This window comes from Phasianus colchicus, chromosome 7 (assembly GCF_987193195.1).
Source record: "Phasianus colchicus chromosome 7, bPhaCol1.hap1.1, whole genome shotgun sequence".
NCBI lineage: Eukaryota > Metazoa > Chordata > Aves > Galliformes > Phasianidae > Phasianus > Phasianus colchicus.
This window is the reverse complement of record NC_143442.1, coordinates 15,245,278-15,266,359: the sequence shown is the minus strand read 5'-3', so window position 1 is coordinate 15,266,359 and position 21,082 is coordinate 15,245,278. Positions and strand designations below refer to the sequence as shown.

Here is a 21,082-nt window from a genome sequence, read left to right as displayed (position 1 = left end):
CTGCGCAGCTGTGGATTCAGCAGGGCTTCCCTGTGCTCCCCATCCCAATGCAGCTGGAGGGACAGATGCTGCTCTTTGGCTCTCCCCTTGCTCAGGATAGATCACCCCTGGCGCTTCCACCAGTGCCCTCCCTGGGATGTTGGAGCAGAGCGGGGCCGCTTGCAGAGCACCATGCTATGCTGCTGAGTGCCCACAGCTCGCCCTTCCCCTCCCTCCTCCAGCCCTCTGGGTTTGCACCCCGCTCCATAACCGCACTGCCTCTGAGGCTGTTCCTGATGGAAGCTGATGTTCAAAGTTTGCTTTTGTAAAGAAAACAAGTTTATTTCTCTTGCCTCACTGATCTTGCAAACAGGTTCTGCTGTTGCTTGCGTGCCACCAGCCTCGCCACCTGTGTGAGCCCCAGCATGGACATGCCCTGGCACATCCATCTGTCCCTGTCCTGTCTCTGGGAGCAGGGGGAGGTGCCGGTGCTCTGCAGCTTGTCTTTCTTGTGGGAGGAGAGAGATGGGTGAGCTGGCTTCAGGCACTGGGCTGCCATTGCAGGGCACAGCTGGCGTGCTGTGGGCTTGGCACAGCCCTGGGGCAGGGCTGCAGCACCCACACAGCCTGGAACCATGAAACCCTGGCTGTCACAGGGAGGGTGGCACCACCAAAACTTCCACCTGGGTCCCTCTCCCTGCCCTGGGCTGTGCAGTGCCCATGTGAGTGACTCCTCCATCCATGGGATGGGCTCATCATCTGGCATTGGGGCAGTCCAGAGGCAGCAGGGAGACCCACGCGGGTTCAGCCATGCTGTGCCAGCCACTAGACACAGGTGCAGTCCTGTGCCAGGATGTTGGGCACCGTCTCATACTTGAAGGAGTAGCCACCATCGGAGGTGGTGCGGACGCGCAGCGAGCGCATGGTGCCAGGCAGAGCGGCGCAGCACAGCTGCACACCCAGCCGGTGGCTCAGCCCATGGCCTTCGGCGCAGCTCCCGTGGCAGTAGTGGAAAACGAAGCTGCTGGGGTGCACGATCCAATTGTCCCAGCCCAGCTCCTCGAAGGAGATGTTGAGGGACGCCCGGCGGCAGTTGGTGTGGGCAGCCACATCCTCCGATGGGCGCTGCAGCAGGCTGAGTGCAGCCGGTGACCAGGGCACAGCGGAGCGGCGAGTCCGCCCAGCTGCCTTGGCACGGGTGGTGGCCACTAGGAAGGGCATCTTGTCCCCGTCAGCCAGGCAAGGGCAGCTGGGGCAGCGCACCAGGAGCACGAAGAGCGGCTGTGCCAGCTGGGGCAGCGCATCGGGGCCAAAGTCAAACACCGTCCAGTGCTCCGATGTCTGCAATGCTGTGGCCACCACTGGCACCCTGCCCTGCGGTGAGAGGGTCAGCACAGCGGGGGCCGAGTGGTTGGGAGCAGCTGAGGTGCCGCTGTAGAACCAGAGCTGGGCGGATGTCAGCGTGCGGCTCAGGACGTGCTCCGAGGGCTGGAAGAGGTAAGTGAAGATGCCTTCTTCCTCCAGCAACTTATCTGGCTGTGTGGGCTCGCACGGCACATCTGTGGGGAAAGAGTGGCTCAGGGTGCCATGCCCCAGCGTGGGGGCACCTGCAGGTGCCGAGGGGGGCATCCGTGGGCACAGGCAGGTTGCCCTGCTGCAGGCACAGGGGAGCTGATAACATCCAGTGCCACATGGAACCTGCTGCTCTGTGTCCTGCAGCCAAACCTTGCAGCAGATCCAGCCCTGTGCAAGGTTCTGCCTGGCTTGTGCTGCCAGCCAGGCACAGCTGCGGCACCTGACACCCCGTGGCCTTGGGAAGGGGGGATTCAGCCACTTGCTTCATATGGCCAGGGTTGGCTGAGCTGCCTAGTGAGGTCACCAAGCCCCTCCATACCCTGGGATGGTCTGGTGATGGTGTATCCATTCCACTGTGCCCTGCTCTGTCCTCCTGCACTCTGCTGCAACCCCGTGTATCCTGTTGCAACCTTGAGCATCTGACTGTGGCCCCATCCCTAGGCATCCCACTCCATCCTTCAACATCATACCCCATCACTTAGCACCCCATTCCCAGCACCCTGCCCCATTCTCTACCATCCCATTCCAGTGTCCAGCCCTGCCCGCTCCTAAGCCATCCCCATCTCTCTGTAGCCCCCTGTTCCACCTCTGGGCACTCTCCTATGTCACCTCCCTGTCACCTGGCCCTGCCACATCCCGATTGCCCCAAAGCAGCACCCACCACACCCCCTGCATGCTCTCCATCCCACCAGGGCTCTCACCTGTGGAAGGGAAGAGAATCACCTGGGATGTGTCCTCCTGCTCCTCGGGTAGCACCTCCACCTCTTCGAGGACATCTCTACGATGCACCCTCTTCGCGTCCTTTTGGGGCTCCTGCATGGCTGGGGGGGGGCTCAGATGCTCCAGCACCCGTGCCCGCACCTTGGCCAGGACAAGCTGCCGGTCGGCACCAGCCCCGGTGCAGCTGCCCAGGGCACTGGCAGGCAGCACGGCAGGCAGCAGGTGCAGGAGGAGCAGCATGGCCGTGGGGCAGCTTGAGAGGCTCTGCCGTGGGCTCCTACTTGCCAGCCCAGCCTTTCTGCCCACTGCGCTGCCCCTGGGGTAGGGTGGCATTGAGACGTATCTGACACTGACGCAAATGTCTGCTCGCCGTGAATATTATCTCTGGGCAGTGAAAGCACTGAGACGTCTGGAATGTGAGGACTGCAAGGACAGTGTGGTCTGGGGGGGGACGGCGCCCAGGCAGGGGGGTGGGTGGGGTGCATGCTGCTGGAGTGGTGAGTGCGTGGGGCTGGGGGCAGGGAGGGATGGAAGGGGTGTGGGGGCCTGCGGCTGGGTGCCTCCGTGCTGGAGTCTGGGGGCCAGCAGGAGGCTGAGGGTGCACTTTGGGTGGAGAAACAGTGTGGGCAGCACATGGCAGTGGCAGGCTGGGTGCCCTCATAGTGGGTAAGGATGGGACACCCCAAGAATGCAAGGTTCAGAGCAGTGGCATTGCCACAGCAACTGGGCTCCTGGGAACACTAGGAAGGGTGGGAATAGGGAGCCTCTGCCTGGGGACAGGCCATGGCTGGGGACAGCATCAGACAGAGGTTGGGACACTATGGCAGTTATGGGAGAAGGGTCTCACAGTGTCACTTGGGCTGTCTGGCTGCAGCATATCCCATCTCTATGCTGTGTGCTGTGCACAGCACGTTGCCATGGGCTGAACCCACACCCATCAGGAACGGGTCTACTGCACCCCACTGCTGCTGTGCTGCCTGCTTGCTGGTGCTATACATAGGGCAGCCCTGCCCCGTCGAGGCACTGCATGGAGCAGGCTCAGTCTTATCACCCTGCCGTGTCATCGGAGGGTATTTTTGGGGACGGCAGCTGCAGGCATTCCTAACGGTCAGTCCCTGCATGCTGACGCTGGGGAGCAGAGCTGGGCGAGCAGCAGAGTGGGGTGCTGGCACCGAGAGCTGCAGGACAGAGGTGTTGGTGTGAGGTGGGTGCCCGAGGCAGGAGATGGTGCTGGGCAGGGTGATTGGAGGAGGGGGAGGCTGTGTGTACTGGCGCGGCTTGGGGGGGAACCTGACCCTGGCCCCCGGGGATGAGTTCTGTCCCACATTCCCCTTCAGCCCAACCAGGGAATGGCTGGGTTTCTCTTTGTCCCTGCTCTCCCTGAGGGGGACAGAGAAACCTCTGTGCAGCGCTGGCCGCAGCACAGGCAGGGGCTGAGGTTTACGCTTGCCCAAGAAAGGCTCCAAGCACAGAGCCCTACTGCTGGACATGGTGCATGGGCATGAGTACCTGCAGCACTGGACATGGAAGTGGTACTCTCCGAAAGCAGGACTTGTTCTCCCTTTGTCCCTCTGCACCCTGCAGTGATGTCCAGTCCTGGCCTTGGACGTGCAGGGGCTGGAGTTGGGACCATGCTCAGACAGGGCCCCTCTTGCCATGCCCCCCACTGAGCCAGGCAGGAAGCACCCGGATGCGTCCGGATGCCTCCAGCCCCATGACAGCCCCTTATCAGCACCTGTGCACTAAGCCAGTCCAGATGCGGCAGGAATGCGGCTCTGCCACCACCCGATACTGCAGGAATGCCCCAGCGGGTGGGGAAGGGCCACGCTGGGACCCGTTCTTCCTCAGCCAGCCCCATCCCCAGCACTGCAGGGACCCAGCGAGCCCCGTGCCCCCATGGGAAGGTCCCACCTCCCAGCCCAAGCTTAATGCAGCGTTGCTCTGGTTGGGATGTCTTGCACCACAGCCTGATCCCACTCTCTGTCCTCAGGCTGAAGCTCCTGGCTCTCCTCCTGCCCCAGTCCCAAGGTGATGGAGAGCCACGGGGCAGCCCCCCGGTTCCTGGCCTACCCACGAGCCTTCACGGCACAAAGCGGCACCGACGCCATGCTGAGGTGCCAGATCGCAGGTGACCCCCGGCCCAGTGTCCTCTGGGAGAAGGACACAGCCCCGATCCAGCCTTCGGGCCGCTTCTGTGTGGAGGCCAAGGGGGATGTGTACAGCCTACGGGTGTCCTGCGTCACCCCGCAGGATGGCGGCCTCTATGTTTGCAAGGCCAAGAACTGCATTGGTGAGACCTATGCTGCCGCCACGCTACGAGTGGAGGCTGGGGAGCATCAGCAAGAGGAGGAGGAGGAGGAAGGCCATGCTGGCGGCCGAGCTCCCACCTTCCTGGTGGGGCCTTCATCTGTGCGGGTGTGCCGTGGGGAAGATGTGACCTTCTCATGCCGAGTGTTGGGGCAACCCTCCCCGCTGCTGGAATGGGAGAAGGATGGCTGCAAGCTGTGTGACCTCTTTGAGAGCAGCCACTTTGCAGTGGGCCGGCAGCCTGAGGACTGGTACTACCTCAAGCTGTTTGGAGTCCGACCCCCAGATGCAGGGGTCTATGTGTGCCGGGCACGCAGCGGCTCCAAGGAGGCCCTGGCTGCAGCTGTGCTCCTGGTGGAGCCCTGGTGCTCCCCTTCTGACAGCACCCAGCCACGGCGATCGCGGCATGTGGGCACTGACACCTGGGCACCAGCACCCAACGGCACACCAAGAGCCAAGACGTTCGCTGTCAGTGCAGGGAAGCACGCCAAGTTCCGCTGCTGTGTCACCGGCAAGCCCAAGCCAGAGATCATTTGGCAAAAGGATGGTAAGGTTGTGGCCCCTGGGCGCCGGCACCTGGTCTATGAGGACCGTGAGGGCTACTTCATCTTGAAGGTGCTGTACTGCCGGCCCCGGGACCAGGGGCTGTATGTTTGCACCGCCTCCAACACGGCCGGGCAGACACTGAGTGCCGTGCAGCTGCAGGTGAAGGGTAGGTGTGCACCCTGGGGCTGTGCTGGATACCCTGCATGGGGTTGTCTCCCTGAGGCCCCATACTGAATGCCTCCCACCCAGCTGCCACATCCCAAAATAGCTGCTGGGAACAGGGGGCTGCCATCTCCCTTCCTCACGGCTGGGCTGCCGACATGGGAGGAATGCGGGGGTACCGCATGCATGGGTGCTCCCAGGGGTACTGTTCAGGGGGACGGGAGGGTGGCAAGCAGGAGGATGCTGAGCACCCTCAGCACCCATCTCTCCTGGCAACAGAGCACCGGCTGCGGTTCCAGGTGCCACTGGAGGATGTGGAGGTGGCAGAGAGGGAGGATGCAGTCCTGGAGTGCCAGGTGCCACTCGGGAGCATCCCCACCTCCTGGTTCCTGGAGGACAGGGAGCTGCAGCCCAGCCACAAGTACGTGATGGAGGAGTGTGGTGTGGTGCGGCGTCTGACCATCCGCGATGCCCGCACTGACGACGATGGCGTCTACCTCTGCCAGATGAAGGACCGGGGCCGCAGTGTTGCTGAGGTCTCCGTCCGAGGTGGGGGCGGGCCCAGCTCTGCCTTCCCATAATGCAGCCCCAGCGTCCCCCTGCCCTCACATGTCTCCTCTCCTAGGGCTGATCGTGAAGAGGCTGCCGCGGAAGCTGGATGTGATGGAAGGAGAGAATGCGGCTTTCTGCGTGGAGACACGGGAGGCCATGGAGGGGATCTGCTGGAGCCGCAATGGGCTGCAGCTGCATGAGTCACCACGCGCCGTGCTGAAGAGCTTCGGCAGGACGCACCTCCTGGTGCTGGTGCATGTCACCCGTGAGGATGCGGGCATCATCTGCTTCTCTGTTGGGGAGTCACTGACATCCTCCCAGCTCCGCGTCAAGTGTAAGCCCTGGGCTGGTTTGCATGGGGCCTCCCCGCACCCTCCGTTCTCCCCATTCACCAAGGTCTGAAATGGCAGAGAGATGGGATGGAACCTTCCAATCCCCACTGCGCCATGTGTTCCAGGTGTGAAGCGTGACCCTCCCAGTGCACCGATGGCAGCCCAGCTGAGCACGGAGCAGAGCAACGCAGCCCTGCTGACATGGTGCCCTGCACCCGATGTGCACCATCGCCCACCCAGCACCTACATTCTGGAGCGGCGTGAGGCGGCAGGTGGCAGCTGGGTGCAGTGCCTGAGCACTGAGCTGCCCGGCCGTGTGCAGGTGCTGGGTGACAGCGTGCCCCGTGAGGCTGACTACTGCTTCCGAGTCTGTGCTGTCAACAAGTACGGCCGCAGTGACCCTGTGGAATTCCCTGGCTGCGTGCATCTCGGTGAGTGGACACAGAATCTCCATGCGGGTGGGAGTGTGGGAGCTGCGTGGTGCCAGGTGCTCACATGCTGTGGGGCTGAGCTCATGCTGTGCTGCAGTGCCAGCTGTGCGCCTGGAGAGGGGCCTGCAGGATGCACGGGTGCGGGATGGTGAGGATGCGCGCTTCTCTGTGGAGCTGTCGGCCTCAATTCAGGGCGAGTGGTTCCTGAATGGCACAAGGCTGCAAAGTGAGGAGAGCGGGCGCTTCAGTGTGCAGCACTGTGGGACAGAACACTCGCTGCTCATCCGCTCAGCGAGGCTGAGAGAGAGTGGTGCACATGTCACCTTTGTGGCTAGCAGTGTGCGGGACTCGGCCACGCTGCATGTGCAAGGTGAGCTCACCCAGCATCCCACAAGTCAAAGAACAGCAGGTGGGAAGCAACTCCCACATTTCTTATCCCTCCACATGGGTTCCTAGCCCCTCAGGCCCACATCGCCCCAGTGCCTGAGGCACGGCGGCTCCGAGAGCTGCTGGCAGGGCTGCCGCTGCTGCTGGAGTGTGAGGTGAGCCCAGCAGGTGCTCCCGTGCGTTGGCTGAAGGATGGCAAAGCCGTGGTGCCCAGCGAGACCCTGGGCATCCGGTCAGAGGGATGCTGGCGGAGGCTGCACATCCCCACGGCTGTGCCATCGGACTCGGGGACGTACACATGCGATGCTGGGGATGACAGCGTGAGCTTTGTGGTGACCGTGAGCGGTGAGCTGCTGGGGTTGCCCATCCTTGCATGAGGCTCACTCGCTCCATGTCACCACACTGAGCCTTTTGTCCTGTGCAGAGGCACCAGTAAGGATTGTCAGCTCCAACGAGGAGACCCCGCACACCTATGTGGCCGGGCAGCGTGTGGAGCTGTGGTGCCAGCTGTCCCATGCCAAGACCCCTGTGCACTGGTACAAGGATGGGGAGGAGGTGGAGGAGAGCGAGAACCTGGTGCTGGAGCGCGAGGGGCCGCGGTGCTGCCTGGTGCTGCCCTGCGCCCGCCCGCAGGATGCAGGGGAGTTTGTCTGTGATGTGGGTGGTGACTCTGTCTTCTATACCATTACGGTGGCAGGTGAGTGCATGGTGGGAGGGGTGCGTGGCACCGGGCACTGTGAATCCCTGCAAAAATGGTATCTGCTACCTTGTAAACATGACCCCAGTGCCTAAAAATAGAGGTGGGGCACCCAGCACCTGGCACAGGGCAACTCGCAGCCAGACGCCACTCTGATGGACAGTGGTAATTGCTGCCCTAAAAATTAGCAGTTGCCTGGCTACCGGTGACTGGCTGTTGGCAGCAGCACCATGTGGCAGCTGCCCTGGCTGTTGGTGACTCAGGTGGGAAAAGAAAATGAGACCTGAAAAGGAGAGAAAGATTTCCCGCTGCTGGCCCCAAATCCACAGCCCCGCAAACAAGAAGGCCGTGGGGGCTGAGCTTAGTGAAAGGCAGCGGGGCTGCAGGCCTACAGCATCTACCCGACAGCTGATGGTGCCCAGCACAGAAGTTAAGGGCAGGGATCAACGTGCTAGAGCTCCCAGCCCATCTCACTCTGGCTGACCATACTGCAGGCTCACTGCCCACTTCCCAATGGATTAAAGCCGCTTGCTGCTCTGAGGGGCTTCCAGGTCATGGGGAAATGGCAGACCCCAACAGGAGGTAGTGGGTTTCAGGTTCAGTGTCTGGAGTGATGTGATTGCTTCTAGCAGCCCCTGTGGGCACAGCATTTGATCAGGGAGCGGGGCGGATGTAGGCTCAGCGTGGGGCAGGTCAGGCCCTGCAGGCTGGCTGTATGCCACAATGCACTGCTATGTGCTGGCACCGAGCACTGGAGGCGACCAAAACATCTCAGCGTGGTCACAATGTGGATGCCCGGCACAGGGCAGGGACAAGGGCAGGTCATTGAATCAGGCTGAGCACCCACGGCACAGTGCTGGCAGCAGAAATGGGGACACTATGGTGTCCCTTGCCAAGCAGCACAGCATGAGCCAGCAGGGCAGCCCCAGCACCTGTGCCATGCAGAATGTTGGAAAGGTGGTGGCTTGCAGACTGAAAAGAAGGAGCAAGTGAAGCCATTGTGCAATGCGGGGCTTTGCATGCTCATGGTCAGTACTCCTCCATGCAACATGCTGAGCCCCACATCCCTGTGCAGAGCCACCAGTGAGGATCGTGGGCTCCAATGAGGCAGCCCCACACACATATGTAGCCGGGGAGCGTGTGGAGCTGTGGTGCCAGCTGTCCCATGCCAAAACCCCGGTGCACTGGTACAAGGATGGGGAGGAGGTGGAGGAGGGCGAGAGTCTGGTGCTGGAGCGCAAGGGGCTGCGGTGCTGCCTGGTGCTGCCCTGCGCCCGCCCGCAGGATGCAGGGGAGTTTGTCTGCGACGTGGGTGGTGACTCCGTCTTCTACACCATCATGGTGGCAGGTGGGTGCCCATTTCTTCCCCTTCTCCCCTTTGCCCTGACTGCATGCCTGGCTGCCTCATCACAGAATGCAGCTTTCTCAGCTGGGTGGTCTGCTCCATCCTTCCTGGGGCACAGCTATGCCTCTGCAGCTTCTCTGTGTGTGGGTCTTGCAGTGAGTTGTACCCTGTTCTCTTGGTTCTCCCAGCCCCGCAGGCCTGCATCGCCCCAGTGCCTGAAGCTCAGCAGCTCCAGGAGCTGCTGGCAGGGCTGCCGCTGCTGCTGGAGTGTGAGGTGAGCCCAGCGGGTGCCCCTGTGCGCTGGCTGAAGGATGGCAAAGCCGTGGTGCCCAGTGAGACCCTGGGCATCCAGTCAGAGGGATGCTGGCGGAGGCTGCACATCCCCACGGCTGTGCCATCGGACTCGGGGACATACACATGCGATGCTGGGGATGACAGCGTGAGCTTTGTGGTGACCGTGAGCGGTGAGCTGCTGGGGTTGCCCATCCTTGCATGAGGCTCACTCGCTCCATGTCACCACACTGAGCCTTTTGTCCTGTGCAGAGGCACCAGTAAGGATTGTCAGCTCCAATGAGGAGACCCCGCATACCTATGTGGCCGGGCAGCGTGTGGAGCTGTGGTGCCAGCTGTCCCATGCCAAGACCCCTGTGCACTGGTACAAGGATGGGGAGGAGGTGGAGGAGAGCGAGAACCTGGTGCTGGAGCGCGAGGGGCCGCGGTGCTGCCTGGTGCTGCCCTGCGCCCGCCCGCAGGATGCAGGGGAGTTCGTCTGTGACACCGGAGACACTGCTGCCTCCTTTCACGTCATGGTGGCTGGTGGGTGACATAGCTGGGATAGCATGTGGGGAAGTGTGCTGCTGCTGATCTATGGGCTCTTGGAAGGGGCTCTTGGCTGTGACACGTGTGCACAATAAGCACATGCGCACTTCTGCTGGCATGGGACATTTTCCCTCCGCTCCTGCCCTCCAGCTGTTGCGTCACTGTGCTGGGGCAAGAGGCAGTGCCCCGGCACCTGCACAGCCCTGCAGTTAGGGTTGCAGTGGGGGAAAGCAGGGATATGTTCATCCTTACCTCCTTCCTTTGTGCCCTGGCAGAGCCACGAGTGAGGATTCTGTACCCTGCGCAGCGCTCGCTGGAGCTGCCAGTGCTGACGCCGGGGCACGTGGAGCTGCGCTGTGAGCTGTCCATGCCCGATGCTACCGTGCGCTGGTTCAAGGATGGGCTGGAGGTGGATGAGACTGACAACTTGCAGCTGCTGGCGGATGGTGCCTGGCGCTGCCTGCTCATCCCCAGGAGCAGTGCTGAGGACACAGGGGAGTACATCTGTGAGAGCAAGGATGAAGCTGTCTCATTCGATGTCAAGGTGACAGGTTAGCGAGGAAGCCCCGGTACCACCCTGGGTGCCCCTCTCCCACTTATCTCCTGTGCCATGTTGCGCCAGTGCCATGCTGTCCTTGTAGAGCCCCCAGTGAAGATCCTGCAGCCACAGAGACCTCCACCTGTTGTGAAGGTGTCTCCAGGGGAGACGGTGATGCTGTCCTGTGAGTTGTCCCGTGCTGATGCACCCGTGTGCTGGGCCAGGGAGGGTGTCCGGCTGGAGGCGGGGGGCAGCTGGGTGCTGGAAGAAGATGGTGCCCACCGTCGCTTGCTCATCCCTGCTGCCCGAGCTGAGCATGCTGGAAAATACTTCTGCGATGCAGTTGATGATGCGGTGACGTTCACTGTCCAGGTGTCAGGTGAGCGAGAACCTGGGGCACTGGGTGCATAGACAGGGCAGGGTGGCAGCAGCCCCCTCCCCTTAGGATCCCACTCTGGGTCTGCTCTCATGTGGGGGCTCCTGGCCAATGCTAACGGTGGGCTCTGTTGGTGAGCGGAACCACAGACCCTCCAGTCAGGATCCTGGAGAGGGATGCACTGCCAATCTGCCGACGCTGCCGGGCCATGGAGGATCTGGTGCTGGAGGTGCAGCTGTCACACGCCCATGGGGAGGTGAAGTGGTACAAGGATGGGGAGAAGCTGCAGGACACGGGGCATGTGCGGCTGGAGGAGGATGGGCAGCGCCGGGCACTTGTCATCCTGGGTGCTACAGACAGGGATGCGGGGGAGTATCTCTGTGACACCCAAGACGACAGTGTCATCTTCTGCGTCACCGTGGAAGGTAACAGGGGACATATAAAGTGGAGATGGACTGAATGGGTAGGCAAGCACCCAGTATCACAGTGTGTCTCTCCAGCCCCAGAACCACCAGTGAGCATCGTGGGGAACATGGGCACCACAAAGCATTGCTGCCTGGTGGCTGGACAGGACCTGGTGCTGGCCTGTGAGCTGTCCCAGCCTGATGCTGCCGTGCGCTGGCTGCGGGATGGCCGGGAGCTGCAGCCAGGGGAGCGGGTGTGCATTGTGGCCCGTGGGGCACTGCGGGAGCTCACTGTGCGCGGGGCACAGCCCGGGGACTCAGGGTGCTACGTCTGTGATGCTGCCAGCGACCGCATGGTGACGTGCGTAGAGGTGACAGGTGAGAGGGGTAGCAGGAGCAGGGTGGCAGAACCAGGTGAGGGCAAGAGCCCTGTCCCTAAAGAGCTGTCAGCCTGGAAGGGGCAGGTCAGGGCCATCAGACCCATGCCTCCCACCTCCCCCAGGCAGGGGCTGGTTAAATTTATCCTTGGCAGGCTCCCAGGCGCCTCTCCTCCTGCTTTGGCTGCCAAGGGCTGAGCTCAGCAAGGCCTTTATCAGCACGGCCTGTATCAGCAGGCTGTGCGGGTATCCCAGCTCCCAGTAAGGGGCAAAAATCAATGTCCTTCATTCAGCAGCTGGGAAGGGTGCAGGAGTGGGCTCTGCTAGCATCCCTGCTGGGATCTGTTCCCCAGAGGGACCTTAGCTGCCAGCCTCAGTCAGCCTGTCCTGCAGAGACCCCCAGATAGTTCCACCATGATCACCATTAGCCTCACGGCAACTCAAGCCCCTAAGTCACACCAGTGGGCACCGCAGCCATCCCTGCCATCAGCAGTGCCATTCCTGCCCATGTCTCCCAGCCCAGGCTGTGCGCATTGTGAACAAGGAGGAAGCGCAGAGCCCGCTGGAGGTGCAGGAGGGAGACAGTGTGACGCTGGTGGCCCAGCTGTCCCCAGAGACAGCAGCAGCACAGTGGCAGAAGGATGGGCAGATGCTGCTCTCAGGTGGGCGGCTGCTGGTGTGCAGCGAGGGTCCAGCACGCAGCCTCACCATCAAGCAAGTGGAACTGGGGGATGCTGGCACCTTTCTTTGCGATGCTGGGGACGACGAGGTGTACTTCACACTGCATGTGAAAGGTGAGCCTATGGAGATGTCCCCTACAGAGCAGGACTCATGTCCCCAACCCCGGACTGAGCTTTGCTCCTGGTGCAGAGGCACCGGTGCTGTTTATGAACAAGCAGGAGGAGCGGGAGAAGCTGCTGGTGCTTGAGGGTGGTAGTGCCGTGCTCTCAGCTGTCGTGTCCAAGGAGCGAGCTGACATCACCTGGCTGTGCCCCCGGCAGCTCATGGTGCCCAGCGAGCGCTGCCAGTTGCGGTGTGATGGCCGTGTGCACAGCCTGATCCTCAGCAATGTGGCCAAGGAGGATGCTGGAGTCTACACCTGCCTGTCCCCTGATGACCAGATGCAGTTTGACATCAGCGTGCGGGGTGAGCGCTGGTGGCAGGGGGATGCACAGCACGGTGCTGGGGGTATGTGCACACTCATGGCTGTCTGTGCAGAGCTGCAGGTGAAGTTTCTGCGTGGGCTCTCGGATGTGCGGGCACGGCAGGGCGAGACAGTGGTGTTGTGGTGCGAGTTGTGCAAGGCCCGTGGCGACGTGGTGTGGCTGAAGGATGGGCGGGTGCTGGAGCCTGATGCGCGCCGCGAGGTCCGGGTGCAGGGCCGGGAGCGCTCGCTGGTGCTGAGCTGTGTGGGACCTGAGGATGCTGGGGAGTACTGCTGCGAGTCCAATGATGACCGCACGCTGGCCACGCTGACGGTGCAGGGTAAGCATTACCCCATGGACTGGGTACCCCAAAACCTCAGTGCCCACCCTGTGCCATGGGCATATGACCTGATGGCCACACTCAGTGCGCAGAGTGGTGGAGATCATTGTGGAGCTGCAGAGCCTGACGGTGCTGGAGGGGGACGATGCCACCTTCAAGTGCATGGTGTCCCCTGAGGACGTGGCAGTGACATGGCAGCTGGATGGGCAGCCAGTCGTGCCCAGCGAGCGGCTGCAGGTGGCCAGGAATGGGCTGTGCCATAGCCTCACCATGCGGGGCTGCCAGCCAGGCGACGCGGCCACTGTGACAGCCAATGCCGAGGGGTTGCTGAGCACAGCCCGGCTCAGTGTGCAGGGTGAGTAGGTTAGGAACAGGGCAATGGGTCATCTGAAGGGCTGCACACTGATCTCCTCATCGCTGCAGAGGCACAGGTGCTGTTTGTGCAGAAGCTGCGGGATGTGGTGGCAGAGGAGCAGCAGGACGTGTGCCTGGAGGTGGAGGTGAGCCATGAGGCAGCCGAGGTGCAGTGGCTGAAGCAAGGCGTGCTCCTCCAGCCCAGCGACAAGTACCTGATGTGTGAGTCTGGGTGCCGGCGCACCCTCACCATCTGCAGTGTCAGCCCCTCTGACCGTGGCACCTACCGCTGCGAGAGCCTGCACGACCGCACACAGGGCAAGCTCAGCGTGGAGCGTGAGTACCTTGCAGGGTCATCTTGCTGACAGGATGCTATGGGGCACCCAGGAACAAGGACTGTATTGGGGGATTGCTCCAGCAAGGACTGGGGATAACAAGGCTATGTGCTAGGGCACCACTCGTCAGCACTGTCCCTATCCCTCGCAGCCCAGAAAGTGTCAATCCGGAGGCCGCTGGCTGACGTGGAGACCTTTGAGAAGCAGACAGCCACCTTCCTGCTGGAGCTGTCCCACGCTGGTGTGCCTGGGGTCTGGACACATGGTGGTGTGCGGGTGAAGCCCAGTGCCACGTGCCGGGTCAGCGCCATGGGCTGTACGCACAGCCTGACGCTGGAGGGGCTGGCACTGGAGGACTCAGGCACCATCACCTTCACTGCTGACACTCTGCGCTGCAGCGCCCGCCTGCTCGTGTGGGGTACGGCACGGGGGTAATGGGGTATGCCACTGGGGGTGTGATGCCAAGGCTGAGCAGGGCGCACAACCTTTCCATTAGGAGATGGGTGCTTAGCAGTGGGGAGCTTGCCTATAGAAGTGCCCAGGGAAAGGTCGTCCCTACCCAGTGCTGAGATACCCCACGCACTGCTCTCTGTCCCTGTGCCCTGGTGCCAATGCCTTTCCCTCACTGACCCTTCCCACCACACTGTCTCCCCTCAGAGCCTCCCATCAGCATGGTGAAGCTCCTGCAGGACCTGGAGGTTCCAGAGGCAGGGGCTGCCACCTTCGAATGCGAGCTGTCCCGTCCCAGCGCTGAGGTGAAGTGGCTCAAGGTGAGAGCTCATGTGCTCCCCATCCAGGCTGATGGCCTCATCCCCCAGGTGCCACCTTCTCTGCAAGGCTGTGCACAGGGTGAGGGGAACCAACCCAGCCAACCTTGACCACACTGTCTACACAGGACGGGATGGAGCTGCGGCCGAGCCCCCACTGCCGCATGTACTCTGCGGGTCGACGCCGCCTCCTGCAGCTCAACCACTGTGCATTGCCTGATGCCGGCATCTACACCTGTGAGGCAGGTGACTGCCGAGCCTCCGCCACGCTGCGTGTCCATGGTATGGTTGCTGGCCGCCGAGCTTCTTGCCACAGAAGGGACTGGCACCCAGCTGGCTCCAGCACTGTGTCCCTGTCCTGCAGAGCACCAGGTCCACATAGTGCAGGAGCTGCAAGATGCCTGTGTGCGGGAAGGTGATAATGCTGTGTTCACGTGTGAGGTGTCCCATGGTGACGTGGTGGGCGAGTGGTTCCGTGATGGGGAAAAGATCAAGATGTCCAGCACAGTGAAGATACGGCAAGAAGGTGCTGTGCCTCCCACACTGGGCAGCATGCCCCATACTCCATTTTGGGGGATGTGGGAATTCAATGTACCCAACCATCTTCACCCCCCTCTCCAGGCACACGGCACTTCCTGCTGCTCTGCACTGTGCGCCCTGAGGATGCGGGTGCCATCCGTTTTGCAGCCAGGACGGCCAGCTCAGAGGCCACCCTGAAGGTGGAAGGTAGCAGGCGTGCAGGGTGGCACTATGGGGCCATGGGGGGCAGATGCTGATGTCCCCCCCCTGTGCCCTAGTGCTGCCCATCCGCATTGTGAAGCCACTGCGGGACAAGACAGTGCTGGCACGGCACAAGGCAACGCTGGAGTGCATGGTGTCACACGCCCGGGGCCGTGTGCGCTGGCTGCGTGGGAACACCGAGATCTTTGCTGGTGATAAGTATGAGATCTGCAACCTGGACTGCTACCGCACACTCATCATCCACTGTGTAGGACCTGAGGACGAGGACTCGTACACCTGTGATGCCTTCGATGACCGCTCCACCGCACGGCTCCTGGTGGAAGGTGAGCACGTAGAGGGATGCAGTGGCACCAGCACCCATGTCCATCTGTCCCACCCACTCCTGCTTTGGGGATCTGATCCCTGGGTGGGAGTCTGTGCTCCCCCTGCTCCCCAACACACTTTGTTCCTGCAGGGAGTTAGAAGCTGGGGTGCCCACGGAGTGCACGGACCTCAGGTCCCCCAGCTCCCCGGCGCAGCCCCCACCTCGGCACGGCAGTTCTGAAAGGCTCTTTACTGTGTGGCCATGGCCTCAGCAGCGTTTGGCACATTTACAAAAGAGGCTGAAAAGGGGGACGGCGGCGGCGCGGCGCTGCAGAGACGGCGTGGCAGAAACATGCAGTTCCTGGGGTGGCAGCCGGGGACGGGACAGCACCCAGGGGCACCCCACTCTGGTCCCCCCACATCCCGCCTGCGGGGAGGTCCTGGCTCACTCCGTAATAAATTAATACAAATCACAGCAAGAGAAGTATATACAAGGCGGGAGCCTCTGTCCGCAGTGATGCTCTGAGCAGGGGCTCCTGCCCTGCCCTGCAGAGGCACTGCCCCCAGGGCCCCCCAGCCACTATAAAATCCAGTCGCCAGCAAAACAGCGATGGCCTCTGATGCCGGGGGGTCCCTGAAGCAGCCCAACCTCTGCCTGAAGGCTGCATCCTGGCTCCCGTCAAAACATTCAGGGGAGTGCGCACAGTGCCCAGGTGGGGCAGAGCCCCAGTGCTGTTACCCCACAGCAGCAGCCACATGCCCTGGCAGCCTCTGCCCAAGTCTGCCCCACTTCAGCCCAGGAAAATAGGGGAAGGGGGCAGGAAAGCTGCTCTGGGGGCAAGGAAGGCGTGTAGGGCACGAACCCCTAACGGTAGACTTTTGGGACTGCTGCCTGGGGTGGGATGGGGCACACATGCTCAGGGTAGTCACGCTGGGAGCAGGGGCTTGGGGAGCTGCTCTCTGAAGAAGGGAGATGGGGACAGGCACTTGGGGAGTCGCTGTGGGGCATGATGGGGAGGGAGCAGGCATGGGAAGCTGCTCTGGGAGGGCTTGAACATGGAAAGGAGGGTGTCAGGGTGCAGAAGGAGTGTGCCCAGGCCATGGGGAAACGTGCAGCAGAGCTGCTCACACCACACTCTGAGTCCATGGGTGCTCGTAGCCCCAATCCGTGGGCTGAGTTTCTGCCTGGGGGTGTCCCCAGCATGGCTGAGTCCCACGGGCATCCTGGGCTCCCATGCTGCCCCAGGAAGGTTCTCCATCCATAGCCTCCACAGCCCCGAGGCTGAAGGAACAGCCCCATGTGTCCAAAGAGGTCTGTGGGAGCAGGCTGGGGTGCTGGTGTCACTCGAGGTCACTGGGTTGGCTTATACCCGCATGGCGGGGCCGGAGCCTGTGGTGAGGGGCACGGTGGAGCTGCAGTCATAGTCCAGGTCCACCACAGCGTGGGAGCTGGCGATGAGGCTGTTGAGGGATGGCCCCGTCTGCCGCTCTCGGAAACTCTGGATGTAGCTCTGCATGAGAAAGGGGTAGAGGATGAGCAGGCTCTGCTCCCGGCCTGCTCTGTCCCATCCCATCCCATCCTGTCCCATCCCATCCTATCCCAACCCATCCCGTCCCATCCCTGCAGAAGGAATAGCCGGCCAAGGCCTGGGGAGATCTCTACCCTGGGTGTGGGACTCACTGGGGAGAGCACGTCCCCATCAAAGCGGCGCACGGGGTTGGGCTTGCGGCGGTAGGCAGGCTCGGGAGGGTGGGCCTTGTGCTGGTGGGGTGGTGGGTGATGAGGCCTCCGCTTCTTCTTCTTCTCTTTGCGGTCCTCCCGCTGCTTGATGCGCATTAGCTGCACACGACGCTGCTGCCGGCTGATGATCACTGTGGGGCAGGGGGGCGGTCAGCACCTCAAAACATTGTTGCACCCCAACCACCCGCTGGTGACACCTCAATATTGTGCCCAGCCTCACCTTCTCCCTTTTTCCCCAACCTCTGCTCACCTTCAGTGTGAGAGTAGCCCTCGGCTGTGACCTTCCACTGGACCAGGACACCCAGCACAGTGAGCAGCGGCCAGACGCCCAGGATGACCCAGCTGTACCAGCACACAGGGCGAGCAGGGGCCACCTTGATGCGCTCGTAGATGTACTGCACCAGCAGGAAGAGCTCAATGAAGTAATCGACAGTGACGGTCATAATGGCACTGCCGAAGACGGCGGTGGAGAGGGTGGTGAAGAAACGCTGCCACTGCAGGGTGAGCACGGCAAAGAGCATCCCCACACCCAGCAGCAGCGCGATGGGGATCCACACTGTGGATGGATGATAGAACTGCTCCATCACCACCAGCGTGGCCACCGCCAGCAACAGCCCTAGCAGCAGCCCTACCATGAAGAGGCCGACGCTGCGCACCAGCATGGTGACCAGCCCGCACAGCACCCCGATGCCCAGCCCGATGCCCACTGACGCCTCCACGCTCAGCTGCGTGTCCAGCACCCGTTCCTTGTAGCACAGCATGAAGATGATGATGGAGCCGAACATCAGTCCCGTCAGGAACATGACAGCCTTGAAGCAGCGGTAACCTGCAGAGAGACCACCACTGTCAGCGGCAGGCATGGCCATCGGGAGCCCCTATTTCCCCCTTCCTGCTCACTCTCTAGCTACTATGCCCCAGCCTGGCTCACCAAAGAAGCAGTAGATGATCCCAAAGAGGCAGCACATGGCACACACCACAGAGGGCACCACCTGGTAGCGGCGCTCAATCTCCTGCTGGCAGCTGTGCGCCCACTCCTGGCCTGTGTCGTGCGGCAGCAGCTTGAAGCGCAGCGTCTGCAAAGTTGCAGTCATGGCTCTGGGGAGTCCTGGGAGAGGCATCAAAAGCTTCGCTCTTGTCCCATCGCTCGTGGGCAAATCCGTGCCCTGGCACTGACTCTGGCTGCAGAGAGAGGGGGGAAGAGAGGGAATGCAGGTGGTGCCCACCTGGCTGGGGCCGCTCCATCCTCCATCCCACTGCAAAGCAGGCTGCAGCCCCACATCCCATCCCTGTGATGCTCCTGGCCCAGATACCAGCCAGGCTCCGTGCCAAGCTCAGACAATTGCCCCAAATCCCAGCACCCATCCGTGGGAAAATGGCTCCATCACGGCTGGGCTGGGGACAAAAGCTGCAGGGGCAGCGTTCATCTCCTGCTGCTGACACTCCTGCTGCCTTTCCCTGCTGGATGGGAGAGCCTGCCACTACCTGGCATTTTCTGCCTGGGAAGTAATTATGCTCAGTAATTAAGTCACCCCTCAATCTTCTATTTTTATAGGCTAAACAGATTGAGCTCTTAACGCTTGTACTCTAAGGCATTTTCGCCAATCCTCTAATCATATTTCTGGCTATTTTTCATCCCAGTTCCAGCTTGCAGTGTCCTTATGGAAAGCAGGTCCGTGTGCCCCACCCGGCCCCCACACCGACCCATAAGGCTGATGAGAGCTGCTGCCCCTACCCTGTGCCCTGCTCACACTGACCCGGGGGTCAGGACGGGGCTGGGGGGTGCCCTGCTCCTGCGGTGCCTGCACAGACGGAGGGGTCATAATCCCTTGCAAAGACGGATCCAGCTCCGGCTTAAGCCCAATTAAGCCCTCTGTCTGCCCGCTCCCACCTGCGGGCTGGTCCCACACCTCTTTGTTCCTGGGACATGCTTCCAGGCTCAGTTTGTTTGGGACCCGTATCATGTAACCGATTATCCTTCTGAGTGCCACGTTACAGCAGCCTCAAAGCAACCTCCCCCCGAGCGTTACCGGTCTGTAATTATGCCACCACAGCGTGCCCCATCCCCGGCACAAATGCACCCCGGGGGCCGCCCCAGCGCTCCCCACCGCCCCGCCGGCTGCAAACCGCCCGCCGGCGGCTGCGGGGCGGACTGAGCGCAGCCCCTAATCCCGGGGGGCGGGTGCCTGCTAAGCCCCTATGCCCTCGGGAGGAGGCTAAGCGGGATTGGACTTTACCCGCCGGGAGGCGATGCCGCGTGGGGTGCGGGCGGGCACGGCGCGAGGAGGGCACGGAGCGGCGCTACCCCGAGCCCACGCCGGACCGGGGAAGGGCTGCGGGGCGCGGGCAGCGCTGCGGGCGGCCGCGGGCGCCCATTGGCGCGGCTCTGTTGCTAGGGGAGCGCCGCGCCGCTCATTGGCGCTCCGCCACCCGCCGCCGCCGCGCCGCCGGGCCCGGTCGCGGGACTCCGGCACCGCTCCTACAGCCGAACCCCGCCGCCGTACCCCCGCAATCGGGCGGCCCCACGGCCCCGCCGCCGCGTCCCGCCCCGGATTACCCCACGCTCCGCACAAAGCCGCTCACGCGCCGATCCTATTAGCGGTAGCAGGGGTCACCCTGCCCGGCGCCGCCCGCGCCCCGCACCCACCGGCCCGGCTCCGCCGGCCCCCTCCCCCCCACCTCCCGCCCCGTCCCGCTCCCCGGCCCCCGGCGGGGCGGGCTCGGCGCGGCGTTGCTACGCGACGGCCGCAAGGGCTGCCGGGCCGCTCCGCCTCGCTCTTTGTTCGAGGCGGGGGCGGCGGGGCTCCCCCGGCCCGCAGCGGGAGCGGGGCCCTCTCTCGCCCGAACCCCGGCCGCGCCCGCGGCCCCGCCCGCCGCCCGCCCGCCCGCCGCCGGCGGTACTCCCAGGCCCCGCCCGCCGCCGGCGCTCCGTGCGTTCCTCGCTGCTTCGCCCCGGTCCTCCCCGCGCGACACCCTCCCCATACCTGCGCTCCCGGCCACGCAGCGGCGGCGGCCCCGCGGTGCCCGGCGCTCCCGGCCCCGGCCCCGGCCCCCGCGCATGGTGGCGGCGCGGTGCTGAGCGGACAGCTCCGCCTGACGTCACCGCGCCGCCGGGGCGGGGCCTCGCCGGAAGGGGGCGGGGGCTCGGGGAGGGGGCGGGGCTTCAGCTACGGGGCGGGGCTGGGGTGGCGCTGGGGGTGGTGTTGGGGCAGTGCGTTGGGGCGCGCTCAGGACGTGCAGTGGGGCTGTTTTGGGGCATGCGCTTGGCTGTTCAGTAGGGCTTGCATTGCGGACTGTATAGGGACGTGTGCCGGAGTGTGCATTCAGACGTCAGACGTATATTGGGCTGTGCATTAGGGTTGTGAATTGCAGCATGTGTTGGGCTGTGCACCAAGGTGTCGGACTGCGTGCTACAGAGAGCCCTGGGGCACGCATCAGCAACCTGCAGCTGCTGCTCACCCAGGCAATAGACTGGGTAAACGGAACGACCAGCAGCTCTGCAGAGGCAGAATTCCCCTGGCTTGCATCTCCCAGCTGTAGCTCTCAGAGCCCCCAGGCACGGCCCCTCCTGGCAGGAAGCAGGCTCTTGGCAGAGGCACCGTTCCCCTGGCAGCCCCCAGCAGCCCCACGCCAGCCTGAGACAAAGCCCAGAGCTGCAGCTGCCAGGACTGCCCGGGCAGTAGTGCCACGACCAGGGGACTGCTTTGCCTCAGAGCTCGTCGGGACCATGCTCAGGGCCCTCGGTTTGGCTGCTACCTCGATGGGCTGCGGGGGTGGGGGGTGCTGCTACAGGGCCTCGTTCTGACACCGCT

At 63.0% G+C, this 21,082-nt stretch overlaps 3 protein-coding genes across 9 annotated transcripts; 1 reads left to right on the top strand and 2 right to left on the bottom strand.

Annotated features, from left to right (window-relative positions):
- Positions 1 to 166: 166 nt before the first annotated feature.
- On the bottom strand, positions 167 to 2,720 carry INHA (inhibin subunit alpha). The gene is made up of 2 exons (XM_031599581.2): positions 2,256 to 2,720; positions 167 to 1,538 (listed from the first exon to the last, which is right to left on the bottom strand). Exons 1-2 carry the CDS (start codon positions 2,605 to 2,607, stop codon positions 805 to 807), a joined length of 1,086 nt encoding a protein of 361 aa, XP_031455441.2. The 5' UTR covers positions 2,608 to 2,720; the 3' UTR covers positions 167 to 804.
- A 607-nt stretch (positions 2,721 to 3,327) lies between these two features.
- OBSL1 (obscurin like cytoskeletal adaptor 1) lies at positions 3,328 to 15,820 on the top strand. 3 transcript variants are annotated; one of them, XM_090143827.1, is made up of 27 exons: positions 3,328 to 3,478; positions 4,265 to 5,293; positions 5,569 to 5,838; positions 5,915 to 6,175; positions 6,299 to 6,604; positions 6,702 to 6,974; positions 7,061 to 7,336; positions 7,416 to 7,688; positions 8,764 to 9,036; positions 9,222 to 9,497; positions 9,577 to 9,849; positions 10,128 to 10,403; positions 10,494 to 10,769; positions 10,916 to 11,191; positions 11,267 to 11,548; positions 12,066 to 12,341; positions 12,418 to 12,693; positions 12,766 to 13,032; positions 13,118 to 13,387; positions 13,456 to 13,722; positions 13,873 to 14,139; positions 14,379 to 14,491; positions 14,617 to 14,770; positions 14,853 to 15,014; positions 15,110 to 15,214; positions 15,286 to 15,552; positions 15,684 to 15,820. In XM_090143827.1, exons 2-27 carry the CDS (start codon positions 4,306 to 4,308, stop codon positions 15,689 to 15,691), a joined length of 7,011 nt encoding a protein of 2,336 aa, XP_089999953.1. In that variant the 5' UTR covers positions 3,328 to 3,478; positions 4,265 to 4,305; the 3' UTR covers positions 15,692 to 15,820. The 3 variants fall into 3 exon arrangements, 2 of the variants coding, with proteins under 2 accessions (XP_089999953.1, XP_089999954.1); XM_090143828.1 differs by lacking the exon at positions 15,684 to 15,820 and having other exon boundaries at positions 15,110 to 15,207; positions 15,286 to 15,443; XR_016468205.1 differs by lacking the exons at positions 14,379 to 14,491; positions 14,617 to 14,770; positions 14,853 to 15,014; ... (1 more) ...; positions 15,286 to 15,552; positions 15,684 to 15,820 and having other exon boundaries at positions 13,456 to 13,532; positions 13,646 to 13,722; positions 13,873 to 14,013.
- Positions 15,768 to 20,385, bottom strand: TMEM198 (transmembrane protein 198). Of its 5 annotated transcripts, none has more exons than XM_090143835.1 (5): positions 20,255 to 20,385; positions 18,202 to 18,452; positions 17,524 to 18,099; positions 17,196 to 17,404; positions 15,768 to 17,043 (listed from the first exon to the last, which is right to left on the bottom strand). In XM_090143835.1, the coding sequence occupies exons 2-5, from the start codon at positions 18,389 to 18,391 to the stop codon at positions 16,897 to 16,899; spliced, it is 1,122 nt and encodes a 373-aa protein (XP_089999961.1). In that variant the 5' UTR covers positions 18,392 to 18,452; positions 20,255 to 20,385; the 3' UTR covers positions 15,768 to 16,896. The 5 variants fall into 5 exon arrangements, with proteins under 5 accessions (XP_089999961.1, XP_089999963.1, XP_089999964.1 ...); XM_090143837.1 differs by lacking the exon at positions 20,255 to 20,385 and adding an exon at positions 19,828 to 19,932; XM_090143838.1 differs by lacking the exon at positions 20,255 to 20,385 and adding an exon at positions 19,508 to 19,564.
- Between the last annotated feature and the right edge of the window lie 697 nt (positions 20,386 to 21,082).